Source organism: Rhinolophus sinicus, chromosome 12 (assembly GCF_057876585.1).
Source record: "Rhinolophus sinicus isolate RSI-liver-muscle chromosome 12, RSI-T2T, whole genome shotgun sequence".
Lineage (NCBI taxonomy): Eukaryota > Metazoa > Chordata > Mammalia > Chiroptera > Rhinolophidae > Rhinolophus > Rhinolophus sinicus.
The window spans coordinates 4,803,590-4,821,179 of NC_142512.1; the positions used below are offsets into that span (position 1 = coordinate 4,803,590).

Consider the following 17,590-nt stretch of genomic DNA (forward strand, 5'->3'; position numbering starts at 1 on the left):
GGCTCCCAAATCTACCTCACCAGCCCAGCTGTGGTTTCATTACTTTTCATTCACACAAGTAATACCTGATTATGTTCTCCGTGTGAAACATTAAAACATTACAAATAGGGCTAAGGTCCCCTCTACCGTCAACCCTAAGCCTGGGCCCCTTTTGCCCAACCTGGAGGCAGTCGGTGTCGTCATACCTATCCTTTCAGACCTCTGTACCACCTGCACAGGTACCGTGTGTCTCCAAAAATAAGCCCCAGTTAAGATCATCAGCCAGACGGACGCATTTAGTACGTTGTGACAATGTTCCAGAAGAAGAAGACATGACTGTATTTGAATAAACGTAGATTGTTGTACATGAAAAAATAAGACATCCCTGAAAATAAGCCCTAATGGAGCAAAAATTAATATGAGACCCGGTTTTATTTTTGGGGGAACATGGTAAGCGATCACAGACTATCCAGAGCAGCTTTGTGTGTATCCCTTTGTGTGTGTGTTTGTTTTACTTAAAGGCATCTTACTGTAAGTATCATGCTGGAAACTAGTTTTTTCAACTCAACAATCTGTCTTGACAATCTTTCCCATCTCAACAATTTTATAGATCTATCTCATTCTTCTTACCTGTTGCATAGGACTCCGGGGTATGATCTCTGTACCTTGCTTATTCAGCCATCCTCCGCTGGATGGGCATTTACATTGTTCGGGTTGCTCGGTATTGTTAACTGTGCTTCGGTGAACATTTGTGTGCATCTGTGGCGTATGGAGAAGAATTTCTGGGTCATGGGTTAGGGGTATGTTCACAGTTTAAGTGACCCTGGCAGATTGCCCTCCAAAATGGCGGTACCAACTCCTCCCCCCAGCAGGGTGTGAGTTCACATTTCCCTAGATTACCTCCGGCACTTAACATTATCAAATTGTAAGACTTTGCAAACCTACTGGATGAAAATTAGTTTTTCATTGTTGTTTAAATTGTATTTTTCTGAGTATTGATGAGTGATTTTCAGGTTTATCAACCATTTGTGTTTCCTTTCCTCCTGGGCTCATTGTCATCCAAATCAGCCTTCAGCTTTCCTCCGTCCTGCCCTCTCACCTGTCCCAAAACCTTCCCTCTTTTTCTCCACCTGCCTGAATCCTTCTTCCCATTCCTCAAAGTTTACTTCCTAAACTCCACATGCTGTCTATGACTTCTAAATTCATCTCACTCCAGCGTTAAGCTACTGGGCTTCCTATCCCTGCAGAGGTTTCAGAGGAGTCGGGGAAAATAGAATAGAAATAAAGTTACAACAGTGTAATAAGCCTTACAGTGCTAATGTCGTTTATTGAGAACTTACTATGTGCCAAGAACTTGCTCTAAGAATTTAACTGTTAGCTAATTTCATTCTCATAACAACCTGTGAGACAGGTACCGTTATTATACCCATTTTACAGAAGAGAAAATGGAGGCACAGAGAAGTTAAGTATATTGCCACCGAGACTGGTAAGTGGCAGAGCCAAGATTCAAACCCAGGCTGTCTGGCTCTAGTGTCAGCCTCTTGAGTTCTTTGATAGGGGTAAGAACAGGCCTTAGGAAGCACAGAATGGGCTCCTAACCTGGCCTGGAGCAGTCAGGGATGTCTTCCTGGAGGAGTTGGCACCTGAAGAAGAAACAGGAGAGTATCAGGCAATAAAATATGAAAAGGTTGTCCAGGAAGCGGGAAGGTGCCTGAGCAACGCTTGGAGGCTGCAGAACTGGTTCACCCTGGCTGCAGCGTGGGGTGCGTACACTGGAGCAGGAGACCCGGCCCAAATGATGGGCCAAGGCCAGATCTGGGCCAAACTAGAGTTTCAACCCCATCCTAAGGCCAAGCCAGCTCTTCCCCGGCTCTTTGCGTCCTTGTGGGCACCGTGAGTGCAGTGCGGCTTCAGCAAACAGCACCAGACCCAAGTCCTGGAGCGTCAAGTCCACCCACCTCAGCCCCTGAGACAGACTGCGCAGGCGTGGGGGTGGGAGTAGTTTCTGCTGATTTACATTTTACAGGTTGTGGGGAAAACCCAGGAAGTGCAGGCTAGGCACTAATCAAATCTAAGCCTAATAATAACATCCTGAGTAATGAGTGGCCTGGGCCGGAGCAGGCGAGGTGGCTGGAGCGGGGCAGGCCAGGAGGAGCCATGTGAGTAACTGCGGAGGCAGGCGAGTGGGCGCGAGGAGGGCTTGGCCTGGGGGCCGGGTGTGGGTTCAGTGGGGTTTGGTGGGCGTGGCGCCCACAGGAGGTAAGCAACCTCAGGCGGTCCAGGGGCCTCCCCACGCCCCCGCATGTGCAGAACCCCGAGTCTGGGCCTTTGGGGGTCTGCGCCTTGTATTCCAGGAAAGGAGTGGTGAGGCAGGAGGGTGAGCCACGCAGACAGGAATTCCCTCCGTGACCCCCACCCCACTCCAAGCTGGTCCCAGAACCCAGAGCCAAATTGATCAGGACATTTTAAAAGTATTTTCTTTTGAAGTTGACACTTAAGCAAAAGTAGAGAGGAGAGTCTAACACACCCTCTTGCATACATCAACCAGCTTCAACAATTATCAATATATGGTCAACCTTATAATATCCATGTCCCTCATTTACCGCCTTCGGCCCTACTGGGGGGCGGGGGGGCATCATTTCAAAGCAAATTCCAAACACCACGTTGTTTGATTTGTAGATACCTCAGGATTTATCTCTTAAAAACAAAAACTATTTAAAAAACAAAACCAAAAAAACTAACCGTCCATCATACCATGACCACTTCTGAAAAGAATGATTCCTTAGTGTCACCAAATAGCCAGTGGTCAGACTGTCTCAGTTGTCTTATCAATGTCTTTCCAAGTGATTTGTTCAAATTAGGATCCAAAGACAGCCCACACTATACATTCTGTTATATGTTTTAATCTATAACAATTACCATTCTGTCTCACTGTTCGTTTCCTTGCTTCTTATTTCTTGAAGAAACTGGATCATTTATCTTGAGGAATTTTGATCAGGGCAGGTTTTAAAGGTTTGTTCAGCACATAGGTTGCTAAAGCAGATGAGCAGGTTCAAGTCCGTCATCTTGCAGAGGGGACCCAAGGCCGGATTTGAGGATGTGTCGTGGCCATGAGTGGCATGGCCTGGATCTGTATGCCGCTCCCTGCTGCTTTGCCCCCTGCACCTTAGGCAGGGAGGGCATCTTTTCTCTGATTCCCTCGTATTTCCAGCGACCACAGAACCCCAGACATGTCCCCAAACTAAGGGCTCAAATATATAAAATATCTGAGAGTTGGACCAGGCAGTTTACAGAGATTGCCCGGGACCGTGAGTCAGGAAGCTGTGACCTGGTGCAGTAGAATCAGCCCTGGCTGGGAGTCAGGAGTTCCAGCTCCCGCTGTTCACAGATTTGCTGCATGACCTGGGGTGATCCCCTTTACCTCTCTGGGCTCTGTTTCCTCAGCTGTAAAATGAAGAAGGGCCTCTGTCACACTAGATGTTCCTCAAAAACATAAAAGCGTCTTGAACCTACCGGAGCCCCATTTAAAGATTCACAAGCAAAGGGTCTCAGAGGGGCTGCAGTTATAGTGCTTTGACCTTTAACCCAATGATTTTCAAATTGATTTGACCACAGAGGTCTTTCTTGATATAGCACCTATTAAGGGGCCAAATACGTGAGGAAATACAGGCCGGAGGCTCCAAGCCGTCTCTTCTGGCTGCTGTCTGGCCTCAGCGTGCAGGAGAGCCCAGGGTGTGAGCCGGGCCCACACAGGAGTTCTTCCCCATATGTTAATGGAGCTTCTTTCTTAAGCTTCTGTTCTGCCTGGCAGGTGTCAATTTGGGGGTGTTCCTGCCCCTCGTTGAGGCTGGATGATGGTTCTGGGATTTTATGTAGGTCCAGGTGGTGGTGGAAGAAGGGGGAGCAGGGACAGTACCCACTGGTCAGCGAGGTGTCTGCGATCTGGCCAGTTGGTACAGATGTCCCCTTTAGGGCCAGTGGCTTGGTTGCTTCCCGATGACGAACAGGTTTTGAAAGCTCTCTAAGGCTTCCCTTGTCCGAGCTAACCCACTGTCTACCCACCCATCGCTTCCCAGTTGGTTGGGGTGGGTGGCAGCTTTCTCCTTCTCCTCCCCCCAAATGAGGGGAGCGGTCGGGTTTCTTTTTAATTTTGTTTGATCCTCTTATTTTTAAAATTTGCTTGTTGAATATATAGTCGTTACATGTTGGAAGACCAGAAAATATAAAAAGTTATATAATAGAAAGCCTTCCCGCCTTGTCTTCTGTCTGCCCAGTTCCTGCCTCCCGTAGAATACACAGCTTTATTTAGTTATAATTTACATGTCATAAAGTTCACCTGTTTAAAGTATACAATTCCATTTCTTTAAGAAGATTGGCAGAGTGGTGTAACCATCACTATAATCTAATTTTAGAACATTTCAGTCATCCCCAGAAGAAACCTGGTCACTCCTCGTGCCTCCCCACCCCCAGCCCTAGGCTACCACTAATCTGCTTCCTGTCTCCATAGATGTAGGTATTTTGGACAAGTTATAAAAATGGAATGTGGTGTCTTGTGACCGGCTTCTTCTACTTAGCATAATGTTTTTGAGATTCATCCGTGTTGTAGTGTGTAGCAGTACTTCATTCCTTTTTATGGCCAAATATTCTATTTTAATGGATATGCCTCATTTTATTTATTCACTCGTCGGCTGAGGACATTTGGGTTGTTTGTACTTTTTTGTTATTATGAATAATGCTGCTATGAACGTTCCTGGACAAGTATTTGGGTGGATATGTTTTCATTCTCTTGGGAGTGGAATTGTTGGGTCATGTGGTAAGTCTGTGTTTAACATTTTGAGGAACTGCCAACCTATTTTCCAAAGTGGCTGCACTGTTTTATAATCTACTTACTGCCTGAGGGTTCCAGTTTCTCAACATTCTCGTCAACACTTGTCTTTGTCTGCCTTTTTCATTATAGCCATCCTAGTAGGTATCTCCGTGTGGTTTTGATTTGCATTTCTCTAATGACAAATGATGTTGAGTATCTTTTCTTGTGCTTCTTAGCCATTCATGTATTTTTTTTGGAGAAAATGTCTATTTAACTCCTTAACCCTGTTTTAAATTGGATTACTTGTCCTTTCATTATTCAGTTATACGAGTTCTTTACATGTTCTGATACAAACCCCTTATCACATACATGATTTGCAAACATTTCCTCCAAGTCTGTGGATTGTCCTTTTATTTTCTTGATGGTGTTCTGTAAAACATAAAAATTTTAATTTTGATGAAGTCCAATTGCTCAATCTTCTCTTTAATCATTTGTGCATTTGATGTCATTCCCTAACCCATGAGATTTCTGCCCCCCTTTTTAAAAAAGCGTTGTCTAGTTTTAGCTCTTACATTTAGGTCTATGGTCTACTGTGAGTTAGTTTTTGTGTATGGTGTGAGACGGGTCCAAATTCATTCTTTTGCGCTTGGCTATCCACTTGTCTCAGCACTATTTGTTGTAAAGACTATCCTGTCTCCCACTGAATTGTCTTGGTACCTTTGTTGAAAATCAATTGACCATAAATGTTAGGCTTTATTTTTGGACTCTCAATTTTATTCTGTTGATCTATGTCTATCGTTATGCCAGTGCCACACTGTCTTATTCACTGTTGTTTTGTAGTTAGTTTTGAAATTGGCAAGTGTGAGTCCTCCAACTTTATTTTTTCTTTTTCAAGATTGTTTTGGCTCTTCTGGGTCTCTTGCATTTCCATATAATTTTAGGATCAGCTTGTCAAATTCTGCAGAAAAGTCAGCTGGGATTTTTATTGGAATTGCATTAAAGCTGTAGAACAATTTGAGAAGTATTACCATCTTAGCCATATTCTTTAAATTAGGTCTGCTTTTATTTCTTTCAACAATGTTTTATAGTTTCCAATGTACAAGTTTTTAATTCTTTTGTTAAATTTATTCCTAAGTAATTTATTCAAAACACTGGTGTGTTTTTTTGGTTTTTGTTTCTTTACAGTGTTTCTTTATGTAAACACCAACACTTATGCATTTACAGATTAGAACTTTCCCTTTTGCAAGAAGGAAGGAAGGAAGAAAAAAAAAAAAGGAAGGAAGGAAGCCTATGAGCCATGCTGTTATATACCTTGTTTTGTATTTTTGTTTTTCCACTTAATATATCTTGGAGTTCTTTCCATAGCAATATATAAAGAGCTTCCTCATTTCTTTTTTTAATAGCTGCATAATAGTCCTGCGCATAAGCATACTATAATTCAGTCCGTCAGTCCCCTATTGATGGATATTTGGGTTATTTCCAGTCTTCTGCTATTACAAACATTGCTGCAATGAATTTGTTATTTGGCACTCTGGGATAAATCCCAGTTTAGTCACTGTATTAATGGGTAAATGCATCAGCAATATTGACAAGTGTTGCCAAATTGCTTTCCATGAGGGTTACTCTTACTTCCTTTCCTCCCATAATAAATGAGAATGCCACTTTCCTCATGACTGCCAATACCGTGTTTCCCCGGAAATAAGACCTAGCCATACCATTAGCTCTAATGCATCTTTTGGAGCAAAAATTAATATAAGACCTGGTCTTATTTTAATATAATATAAGACCGGGTCTTATATAATATAGTATAGTATAATATAATATAATATAATATAATGTAATGTAATGTAATGTAATGTAATATAATATAATACAATGTAATGTAATGTAATGTGATATAATACTAGGTCTTATATAATATAGTATGGTATAATATAATATAATACTGGGTCTTATATTAATATTTGCTCCACAAGACGCATTAGAGCTGATGGTCCGGCTAGGTCTTATTTTCGGGGAAACACGGTAGGTGCTATTAAGCTCTGGATTTTTAACAATTTATTAGGTGGGAGATGACATCAGCGTGGTTTGAATTTGCATGTCTCTTAGGAAAAGGACCAGGCGTCTTTATACTGTCTGTGAATTGTCTGTTCGTTGCCTTTTCCCAGTTCTCTGTTGGGTATCTACTCTTTTCCGTTCTGTTTACTCTTTAGATATGAGTTGCAAATGTTTTGTTCCCATTTTTCATTTGTCGTTGGACTTTCCTTAAGGTGTTTTTTATCACGCGGAAGTTTTTTGTTTGGGTGTTTTGTGTAGTCTATTTATCAATCTTTTATAGATTTTGGTTTTGGGGTCATAGTTAGAAAGGTCTTTCATACTCCAAAGTTATAAAGAAATTATCAGATGGTTTCTTCTCTAGAGCTTTTAATAATTTTATTCATTTTTCACATTTAAATCTTTAGGCTATGTTTTTCAATCTAGGAGAAATTATTTTCTGTGCTCGTTTCTGGCCCAGTCACTTTGTACCAAGAATCCTTTCCCCTAAGTTATGAAAGCAAAAGCCAGGATTTCTACTTTCCTCTCTCCCCACCCCCCAACCGGGACACCTCTCCCCGGAGTCCTACTTGAATAGAGGAAATGCAAGCAGCGGAGGGAGCAGAATAAAACTCAGATATTATCTCAGCCTAACTGTGTGTAACACAGTGCAAGAACCAAGACTGCTTTTCATTCTACAAGTCTTTACTGAGGGCAACTATGTATAAGATATTTGGTCATTTTTGAGCATTTGTCAAGGACCTACTATGTGCCTGGTATTATGGAAGTCAGTGGATTCAGAGATGAATGAGACCGTATAAGGAGGCAGAATGGCTACACCCTCCAATGTCGAATTTTAAAACAAGGAACATCAGCAGGTAGGGGTGCTCACGCCACATAATCATACTGGAAGGCTCAGAGGAGAGGCAAGGTGACAAGGCAGCTATGGGGACAAATGTCTGGAAAATTATGATGCTTGAGCTACAAGGTGAGGTTCTGGATAGCAGTTCTCAGGCCTGGAGTACTACTAATTTGATGTAATATAAATGATTATAAATAATCCCTTATATTTTATACCACTTATATCAGTACAATAACTACCATTTCGCGATCATGTCTTGGGCCAGTTATGTACTTGTCATGTCCTTGAAAAAACTTTCTCTGCAAAGGAGAGCCTATAATCCCCATTTTACAGGCCTTTTCCCAAGGCGATTCGGTGGTGGCTCAGGTGTGCTCTCCCCACCACAGGCACCTTTGCTCTCACTCACATTATGTCACTGAACTGTGGCAAATCCTTTTTTTTTTTTCTTTCTAAAATAAGTTTTTATTTTTAAATAATAGTTGACATATAATATTATATTAGTTTTAGGTGTACAACATAGTGATTAGACATTTATATAACTTATGAAGCGGTGACCCTGATAAGTTCAGCATCCATCTGACACCATACAGAGTTCTTCCAATATTATTGATTATAGTCCCTATGCTGCACTTTACATTCCCTGTGACTGTTTTTATAACTGGCAATTTGCATATCTTAATCCCTTCCCCTTTTTTGCCCACCCCTTCAATCCCCACCCCTCCCATCTGGCAACCATCAAAATGTTCTCTGTATCTATGAGTTTGTTTCCGTTTTGTTTGGTCATTTAATTTGCTTTTTACATTCCACATAGACGTGAAATCATATGGTATTTGTCTTTCTCTGTGTGACTTATTTCACTTAGCACAATACCCTCTAGTTTCATCCATGTTGTTGCAGATGGCAAGATTTCATATTTTGTTGTTGTTATGGCTAATATTCCATTATATACATGTACCACTTCTTCTTTATCCAGTTGTCCATTGATGGACATTTTGTTTATATCCATATCTTGGCAAGTGTAAGTAATGCTGCAGTGAACATAGAGATGCATACGAGGTATGATCACAAAATATAGTGAATGCTGCTGCCATCCAATGGAAAGGCAGGGATCTTCAATATGGGAAGCGACACGTAGAACCTTAGTAACAATGTGTGACAAGTTTCAACTTGTTTGGTGCAGTCAGTTCGGTGTGAGCTACGGTTGAGAGAAGAATGTTTTAAAATGTGCTGTAAATCATCCTCCATCATGACAATGCTCTGTGTCACACATTGCTTCTGGTATATGGCAATTTCTATCAAATAAAAACATTACGGAATGTCCTCATTCACCTTATTCACTGAATCTGGCACCATGCGACTTCTGGCTCTTCCCCATAGTCAAAATGATTCAGGACATCAAGGCAGCCATGACAGCACAACTAAAGACACTCATGAAAGAGGACTTCCAGAACTGCTTCAGAAAGTGGCAAGAACAATGGGATAAGTGTGTTTGAAGTAAGGGGGAGTATTTTGAGGGAAATTAATGGTAACATGTCTTTTACTGTAATAAATTTCTAAAATTTAAACATTCACCATATTTTTTTATCACACCTCGGATGTCTTTTCAAATTAGTATTTTGGGTTTCTTCAGATAAACACCCAGAAGTGGAATTACTGAGTCCTTCTTTGCCTCTTGTTATAGCCTTTGTTTTAAAGTCTATTTTATCTGATAGAACTATTGCTACTCCAGGTTTTTTTTTTCCAGTTCCATTTTCATGAAGTATCATTTTCCATATCTTTACTTTCAGTCTGTGTGTCTTCCAATCTGAAGTGGGTCTTTTGTAGGCAGCATACATAAGGGTTTTCTTATGCATTAAGACACCCTATGGCTTTTGATTGCAGCTTTTAATCCATTTACCTTTAAAGTAATTATTGATAGGTAAGTAGTCATTGTTACTTTATTATTCATTTTTTCTATCTTTTTTCTTCTTCTTAAAGAAGTCCCTTTAATATTTCTTGTAATACTGGTTTGATAATGATGAACTCCTTTAACTGTTTCTTGTCTGGGAAGCTCTTTATCTGTCCTTCCATTATAAATGATAGCTTTGCTGGGTAGAATAATCTTGGTTGTAGGTCCTGACTTTTCATCAATTTGAATATTTCCTGCTAATCCCTTCTGGCCTGTGAAGTTTCTTTTGAGAAACCAGCTGATAATCTAATGGGCGCTTCCTTATAGGTAACTAACTGCTTTTCTCTTGCTGTTTTTAAGGTTCTTTCTTTGTCTTTAAGCTTTGGCATTTTAATTTTGATGTGTCTTGATGTGGGCCTCTTCGGGTTCACCTTGTTTGGGACTCTCTGCACTTCCTAGACTTGTATGTCTATTTCCTTTGCCAGGTTAGGAAAGTTTTCTGTCATTATTTCTTCAAATAGCTTTTCAATTCCTTGCTCTCTGTATATTCCTTTGGATGCCTATATGATGTGAATCTTGGTATGCTTGATGTTGTCCCAGAGGCCCCTCAGTTTTTGAATTTTGTCCTAATTTTTTTTATTCTCTTTTATATTCTGGTTGGGCTTTTTCTGCCACCTTATCCTCCAAATTGCTGATTCGATCCTCTGCTTTATTTAATCTACTATTGATTCCCTCTAATCTATTCTTCATTTTGGTTATTGTATTCTTAATTTCCGTCTTTTAAAAAAATGTTTCCTGTCTCTATTTTTATGTTTCCTATCTCTTTGTTAAAGTTCTCCCTGAGTTCATCTACTCTTCTTCTAAGTTCATTGAGCATCCTTATAACCAGTGTTCTGAACTCTGCATCAGGTAGATTGCTTGTCTCCATTTTGTTTAGTTCTTCTGGAGTCTTGTTCTGTTCATTCATTTGAGACATATTTCTTTGTCTTCTCACTTTGGCTGCCTCCCTGTTTGTTTCTATGTATTAGGTAAAGCTGCTGTATCTCCTGGTCTTGGTAGTGTGGCCTTATGTAGCAGGTGTCCTGTGGGGCCCTGTAGTGCAGTATCTCTGGTCACCTGAACCAGGTGCTCCAGGTGTGTCCCTTGTGTTGGTTGTGTGTGCCCCCCTGTTGTAGTTGAGTCTTGATTGTTATTGGCATGTCAATGGGAGGGATTGACCCTCAGGCTGACTGGCTGTGAGGACTGGCTGTGACTACAACAGAGGAGCTATGTGCTGGGGCTGACCCCACGGAACAGGATTCATTTTAGTGGGGCTCTGGTGCCTGTCAAGTCCACCCTTTTGGTGTGTCATTTATGGAGGTGATTATCTGGTCCTCTGGTATGAGCTACAAAGTAATCTATAGATGGTTGCCACTTGTGCTGGGCTTCGAAGTGCCTGAGAGGGGCTAAGCTGTGAACTGAGGCTGGCTGTCACTAGTGCTGGGTTTGGGGCCACTTAGCAAGAGGTACAGGGTATGCCAAGGACGGATGCTATCTGTTTGGGGTTTGTGAACCTTTGAGACATTTTTGGGAAAGTCCCCAGTGCAAGCCAAGACAGGCTGTTTGAACATAAAAGCCACTGGAAGCAGCTTGGGTGGGCCTGCAAGTTGGGCGGGTCTGGGGTCTTAGGGAATCACCAGGGTGGGGCTAATGGTGATTAGTCAGGTTGATGGAGACTCAGATATGGCACCTGCCTGCATCTGCACACTGGTTGGAGGGGAGGGTTCTAAAAAGGAACAATGGCTTCTGTTAGGACTTTTGTCTGGGAGAAAACTGCCCCTCTAGCCCTCTCCCTGATGTCAGATAATTCAGTTCCTCCTCATATGTCCCTGACACGTTTCAAGCTGCTGCCCCACCTTGGAGCTCAGAGCAAGTGAGTCCATCAGCATATAAGTCTGTGCAGAGCCCTTTAAGAGGAATGTTTGGGACTCCAGCAGGCTTGTCTCACTCAGCCACAATCTCCACTGGTTTTCACAGCCAGAAATTATGGGGACTTCTCTCCCTGGTATTGGAACCCTGGGCTGGAGAGCCTGGCGTGGGGCTGTGACCCCGTATTCCTCAGGAGGGACTTCCACAAAATTTACCATTTTAGTCATTTTTAAGTGTACATGCCCTATCTTGTGCTACCATCACCACTGTCTATACCCAAAACTTTTTCATTACCCAAACAGAAATTCTGTAACCATTAAGCAATACCTCCCAAAATCCCCCAACCCGTAGCTCCTGGTAACTTCTAATCTACTTTCTAACTTCATTATTTTGACTATTCTAGTTACCTCATCTGAGTGGAATTATACAATATTTGGCCCTTTCTGTCTGGCTTATTTCACTTAGCATAATGTATTTAAATTTCACCCATGTTATAGCATGTATCAGTACTTAACTCATCTTAATAACTGAATAATATTCATATATATCACATTTTATTTATCCTTTCATCTGTTGATGAACACCTGGGTTTCCCACCATTTGGCTATTGTGAATAATAACTACTATGAATATTGGTGTACAAGTATCTGTTTGAATCACTGCTTTCAGTTCTTTTGGATTTGGAATTGCTGAGTCATATGGTAGTTCTATGTTTAAAGTTTTAAGGAACTGCCAAATTGTTTTCTGTAGCGGCTGCACCATTTTACATTCCCATGATCAATACATGAGGATTTGAATTTCCCCACATCCTCTCCAACCCTTGTTATTCCCCTCCCTTTATAAATAATAGTCATCCTAATGGATGTGGTATCTCATTATGGTTTTGCTTGAGCACTTTTTTTGTATGCTTATTGGCCATTTGTATATCTTCTATTGAGTAATGTTGATTCAAATCTTTTGTGCAGTTTTGATTTTAGTTGTTTTTTATCATTGAGTTTTGAGTTCTTCATATACGGTGGATATTAATCCCTTATCAAAGATACGATTTGTAAATATTTGCTCCCATTCTGTGAGTTGACTTTTCACTTTCTTGATAGTATCCTTTGATGCACAAAGGTTTTTTACTTTGATGAAGTCTAGGTGTCATATCCAAAATGTTATTGCCAAATTCAATGCATGAAGATTTCCCCTTGCCTTCTCCCAAAAGTTTTATTGTTTTAACCCCCACGTTTAGATCTTCCATACATTTTAAGATAATTTTTGTATATGTTTTCAGCTAAGAGTCCAACTTCATTCTTTTGCATGTGGATATACTGTTTTCTCAGCACCATTTAGTTTTGGCACCCCTGCTGAAAATCACTTGACTGTATATGTGAGAATTTATTCTTGGTTTTTATTCTATTTCACTGGTCTGTGTGTCTGTCTTTAGTCCAGTATCACACTGTTTACTTTAACTTTATAGTAAGTTTTGAAATCAAGAAGCGTAAGTCCACCAACTTTGTTCTTGTTATTCGTCAATACTTTTTGGCATGTTTGGGGTCTCTCACAATTCCATATGAATATTGAGAATTGGTTTTTCTGTGTAAAAAAATCATTGGGATTTTGTTAGGGATTACATTTATCCTATGGATCACTTTGGGTAGTATTAACATCATCACAATATTGTTATTATCATCTTCCGATCCATGCACATGGGATGTCTTTTATTTAAGTTTTCTTTAATTTCAGCAATGTTTTGTAGTTTTCAGGGTATACTTCTTTCATCACTTTGCTTAAATTCACACCTAAGTACTTTATTCTTTTTTTATGCTTTTGTAAATGGAATTGTTTCTTAATTTCCTTTTAGTATTGTTCATTGCAAATGCTTACATAAATGCAACTGATCTTTGTGTGTTGATTTTGTATCCTGCAGCATTGCTGAATTCTTTTATTAGTTCTAACAGGTTTTTTTGTGTGTGTAGGTTTTAGAGAGTTTACATATACGATCATGTTATCTGTGAACAGAGATCATTTTATTTTTTTCTTTCCAATTTGGATACCTTTATTTCTTGTCTAATTACTTTGGCTAGAATTTCCAATGCTATGTTGAATTAAAGTAGTAAAAGCAGGCACTCTTGTCTTGTTGCTCATCTTACGGGAGAAGCTTTCAGTCTTTCACCATTAAGTATAATGTCAACTGTGGGTTTTTCATACGTATATGGCTTTTTTCATGTTGAGGAAGTTCTCTTCTATTTCTATTTTACTGAGTGTTTTTATCATGAAAAGGTGTTAAATTTTGTCAAATGCTTTTTCTGAATCAATTGAGATAATTACTTAGTTTTTAATTCATTCTTTAATATGGTGTATTACACTGATTAATTTTCATATTTTGAACCATCATACAATTATGGGAATAAATCCCACTTGGTTATGGTGTATAACCCTTTTAATATGCTGTTGGATTTAATTTGCTAATATTTTGTTGAGGATTCATACATATATATTCATAAGGCATATTGGTCTGTGATTTTTTTTCTTTTGATGTCATTGTTAGGCTTTGGTATTAGTGTAATTAGCTGACCTCATAGAATGAGGTAGGAAGTATCTTTCTTCTCTTCAACTTTTTTTTTGAAGAGTCTGAGAAGGATTAATGCTAACTCTTCCTTATATGTTTGGCAGAATTCACCAGTGAAGCCATCTGTTCCTGGGCTTTTTGTTAGGAGGTTTCTGATTACTGATTCAATCTCCTTACTTGTTATAGGTGTATTCAGATATTCTTTCTTCATGTGTCAGTTTTTGTAGATTGTATGTTTCTGGGAATTTGTCCATTTATTTGCATTATTCAACTTGTTGGTGTATAATTGTTCATAGTACTTTCTCATAATCTATACCCTCACTTTCAATTCTGATTTTAGTAATTTTATGCTCCTCTCTTTTACTTAGTCAGTCTAGAAAAAGGTTTGTTAATTTTATTAAACTATTTAAAGAACCAACTTTTGGTTTTATTGATTTTCTCTTTTAGTTTTTATATTATCGATTTCATTTATCTCTTCTCTAATATTTATTAGTTCTTTCCTATGCTACTTTGGGTTTAATTTGCTCTCTTCTTTTTCTAGTTCCTCATGGTATACAGTTAGGTTATGATTTGAAAATGTCTTCTTTCTTAGTGTATGCATTCACAGCTACAAATGTGCCTCTTAGCATTACTTTCACTGTATCCCATTACTTTTGGTATGTTGTGTTTTTGTTTTCATTTATCTCAAGGTATTTTCTAATTTTCTTTGTGATTTGTTCTTTGACCCATTGGTTATTTAACAGTGTGGTGTTTAATTTCAACATATTTGTGAATTTTCCAGTTTTTCTTCTGTTACTGACTTTCAGTTCCATTCCATTTTGATCAGAAAAGATACTTTGAATGGTTTCAATCTTTTCAAAACTATTAAGACTTGTTTTGTGACCTGGTATGTTATCTATCCTGGAGAATGTTCTGTGTACACTTGAGAAGAATTTGTATTCTGCTGTTGAGTGTAGTGTTGTCCATATGTCTGTTATATGTAATTGGCTTATAGTGTTGTTATATGTAATTGGGTTATAGTGTTGTTCAAGTCCCCTCTTTTCTTATTGATTTTTTGTCTGGTTCTGCTATCTATTACTGAAAGTGGTGTATTGAAATATCCCAATATGATTGTAGATATTATTGTATTTTTCCCTTCAATTCTGTCATTTTACTTTCATGTTTTGGGGCTGTGTTGTTGTGTGCATATATGTTTATAATTGTTATATCTTCTTACTGTATCAAACCTTTTATCAATATATATTGTTCTTCTTTGACTCTTGTAACACCTTTTGATTTAAAGTCTATTTTGTCGACAATAATATAGCCACTTCAGCTCTTTTGGTTATTATTTGCATGGAATATATTTGTTCACTGTTTTATTTTCAACCTCTTCATGTCCTTTTATCTAAAGTAAGACTCTTGTAGACAGCATATTAGAGGGGTACTGTTTTCTTTTTAAATCCAATCTGACAATTTCTGCTTTTTAAAAGGGGAGCTTAGTTCATTTACAATAATGTGATTACTGATAAAGAAGGATTTACTTCTGTCATTTATCTATTTGTTTTCTGTATATCTTATATATTTTTTTTATTCCTCAATTTCTCCATTACTACCCTTTCTTCTATTTAGTTGATTACTTTTAGTGCACCATTTTGATTCCCTTTTTCTTTCCTTTTCTGTTTTCTGTTTTTGTTTGTTTGTTTGTTTGTTGTTATTTTCTTAGTGGTTACCTTGGGGATTACAATTAACATTTAAAAATTTTGAATAATACTAACTTAGTTTGAGTAGTATACAAACACTCTCCTCTTATATCTCTGTCCCTTCCCATTTATATTGTTGTCACAGATTGCCTCTTTATACATTTTATGCCCGGTTGCATAGGTTTATAATCATTGTTTTATGTACAGGCCCATTAAGTCATATAGGAAAAAAGAAGAGTTACAAACCACCTAAAAAGTACAATAATACTAGCTTTTATATTTACCTATGTAGTTACCTTTACCAGTGTTCCTTATTTTTTCTTATGGCTTCAAGTTATTGTCTACTGTACTTTCATTTAAGCATGAAGGACTCCCTTTAGCATTTCTTGTAGGGTAGGTCTACTGGTAATGAACTCTCTTAGCTTTTGGTTATCTAGAAATGTCTTAATTTCTCAATTTTTGAAAACTAGTTTTGCTGGATATACAATTTTTTTTATTAAAGTTTATTGGGGTGACAATTGTTAGTAAAGTTACATCAGTTTCAGGTGTACAATTCTGTAATACATCATCTATATATCACATTGTGTGTTCACCACCCAAAGTCAGTTCTCCTTCCATCATCATATATTTGATCACTTTTACCCTCATCTACCAACCCCCTCCCCACTTACCCTCTGGTAACCACTAAACTATTGTCTGTGTCTATGAGTTTTTGTTTCTTCATTTGTTTGTCTTGTTCCTTTGTTGTTTTCAATTTTATATCCCTCATATCAGTGAAACCATATGGTTCTTGGCTTTTTCTGTTTGACTTATTTCACTTAGCATAATAAGCTCAAGATCCATCAATGTTGTTGCAAATGGCATTATTTCATCTTTTCTTATGGCAGAATAGTACTCCATTGTAGATATATATACCACATCTTCTTTATCCAATCATCTATCAAAGGGCACTTTGATTATTTCCATGTCTTGGCTACTGTAAATAACGCTGCAATGAACATAGAAGCACATATATGTTTACAGATAAATGTTTTCAGATTTTTTGGATAGAGAGGGATTGTTGGGTCATATGGTAATTCTATTCTTAACTTTTTGAGGAACCTCCAAACTGCCTTCCATAGCTGCTGCACCAATCTGCATTCCCACTAACATTATATGAGGGTTACTTTTTCTCCACAGCCTCTCTAACACGTGCTATTATTTGTCTTGTTGATGATAGCCATTCTGACTGGGGTGAGGTGATATCTCATTGTGGTTTTTATTTGCATTTCTCTGATGATTAGTGATGTTGAGCATTTTTTCATGTGTCTACTGGCCATTTGTATGTCCTCCTTGGAGAAATGTCTCTTCAGGTCCTCTGCCCATTTTTCAATTCAGTTGTTTGTTTTTTTGTTGTTGTATTGTGTGAGTTCCCCTTATCAATCAACGCTTTCAATAATGGATATACAGTTCTTGGTTGACAGGTTTTTTCTTTTTTCTTTTAGGACTTTAAATATATCATCTTATCGCTTTCTGGCCTCCATGGTTTATGATGAGAAATCAGCTGTTAATTTTATTGAGGATCCCTTGTATATGGCAAGTTGCTGCTTTCATAATTCTCTCTTTGTCTTTGGGTTTTGACAATTTTATTACAATGTATCTCAGTGTGGGTCTCTTTGAGCTTATCCTATTTGGAGTTTGTTGAGATACTTGAAATTGTATATTCCTGACTTTCCTAAGATTTCATCCATTATTTCTTCTTATTATTAATTTTTGCCCCTTTCTCTCTCTCTTTTCCTTCTGGAACTCCTCTAAGCATATAGTGATATGATTACTGGGGTCCCACAAGTCCCTAAAGTTCTGTTCATTTTCCTTGTTCTTTTTTATTTCTGATTCT

General features: G+C 38.6%; 1 protein-coding gene across 8 annotated transcripts in view; it reads left to right on the plus strand.

Moving 5' to 3' along the window:
• The window catches only part of TNFRSF13B (TNF receptor superfamily member 13B), a 72,382-nt gene that overhangs the window by 19,163 nt on the left and 35,629 nt on the right, over nucleotides 1-17,590 (plus strand). For 3 of the 8 annotated variants that reach the window (XR_016022830.1, XM_074319804.2, XM_074319805.2), the window contains exon 1: nucleotides 2,014-2,138. The exons of 4 other annotated variants lie outside the window; for them this stretch is intronic. Coding sequence is in view for 2 of the 4 variants with exons in the window: in XM_074319804.2 (XP_074175905.1) it covers nucleotides 2,078-2,138 (61 nt within the window). In the remaining 2 variants the exon portion in view is untranslated. Of the gene's footprint in view, nucleotides 1-2,013; nucleotides 2,139-17,198; nucleotides 17,290-17,590 lie in introns of those variants that run through there. One more of the 8 variants, XM_074319810.2, reaches the window with a different exon arrangement.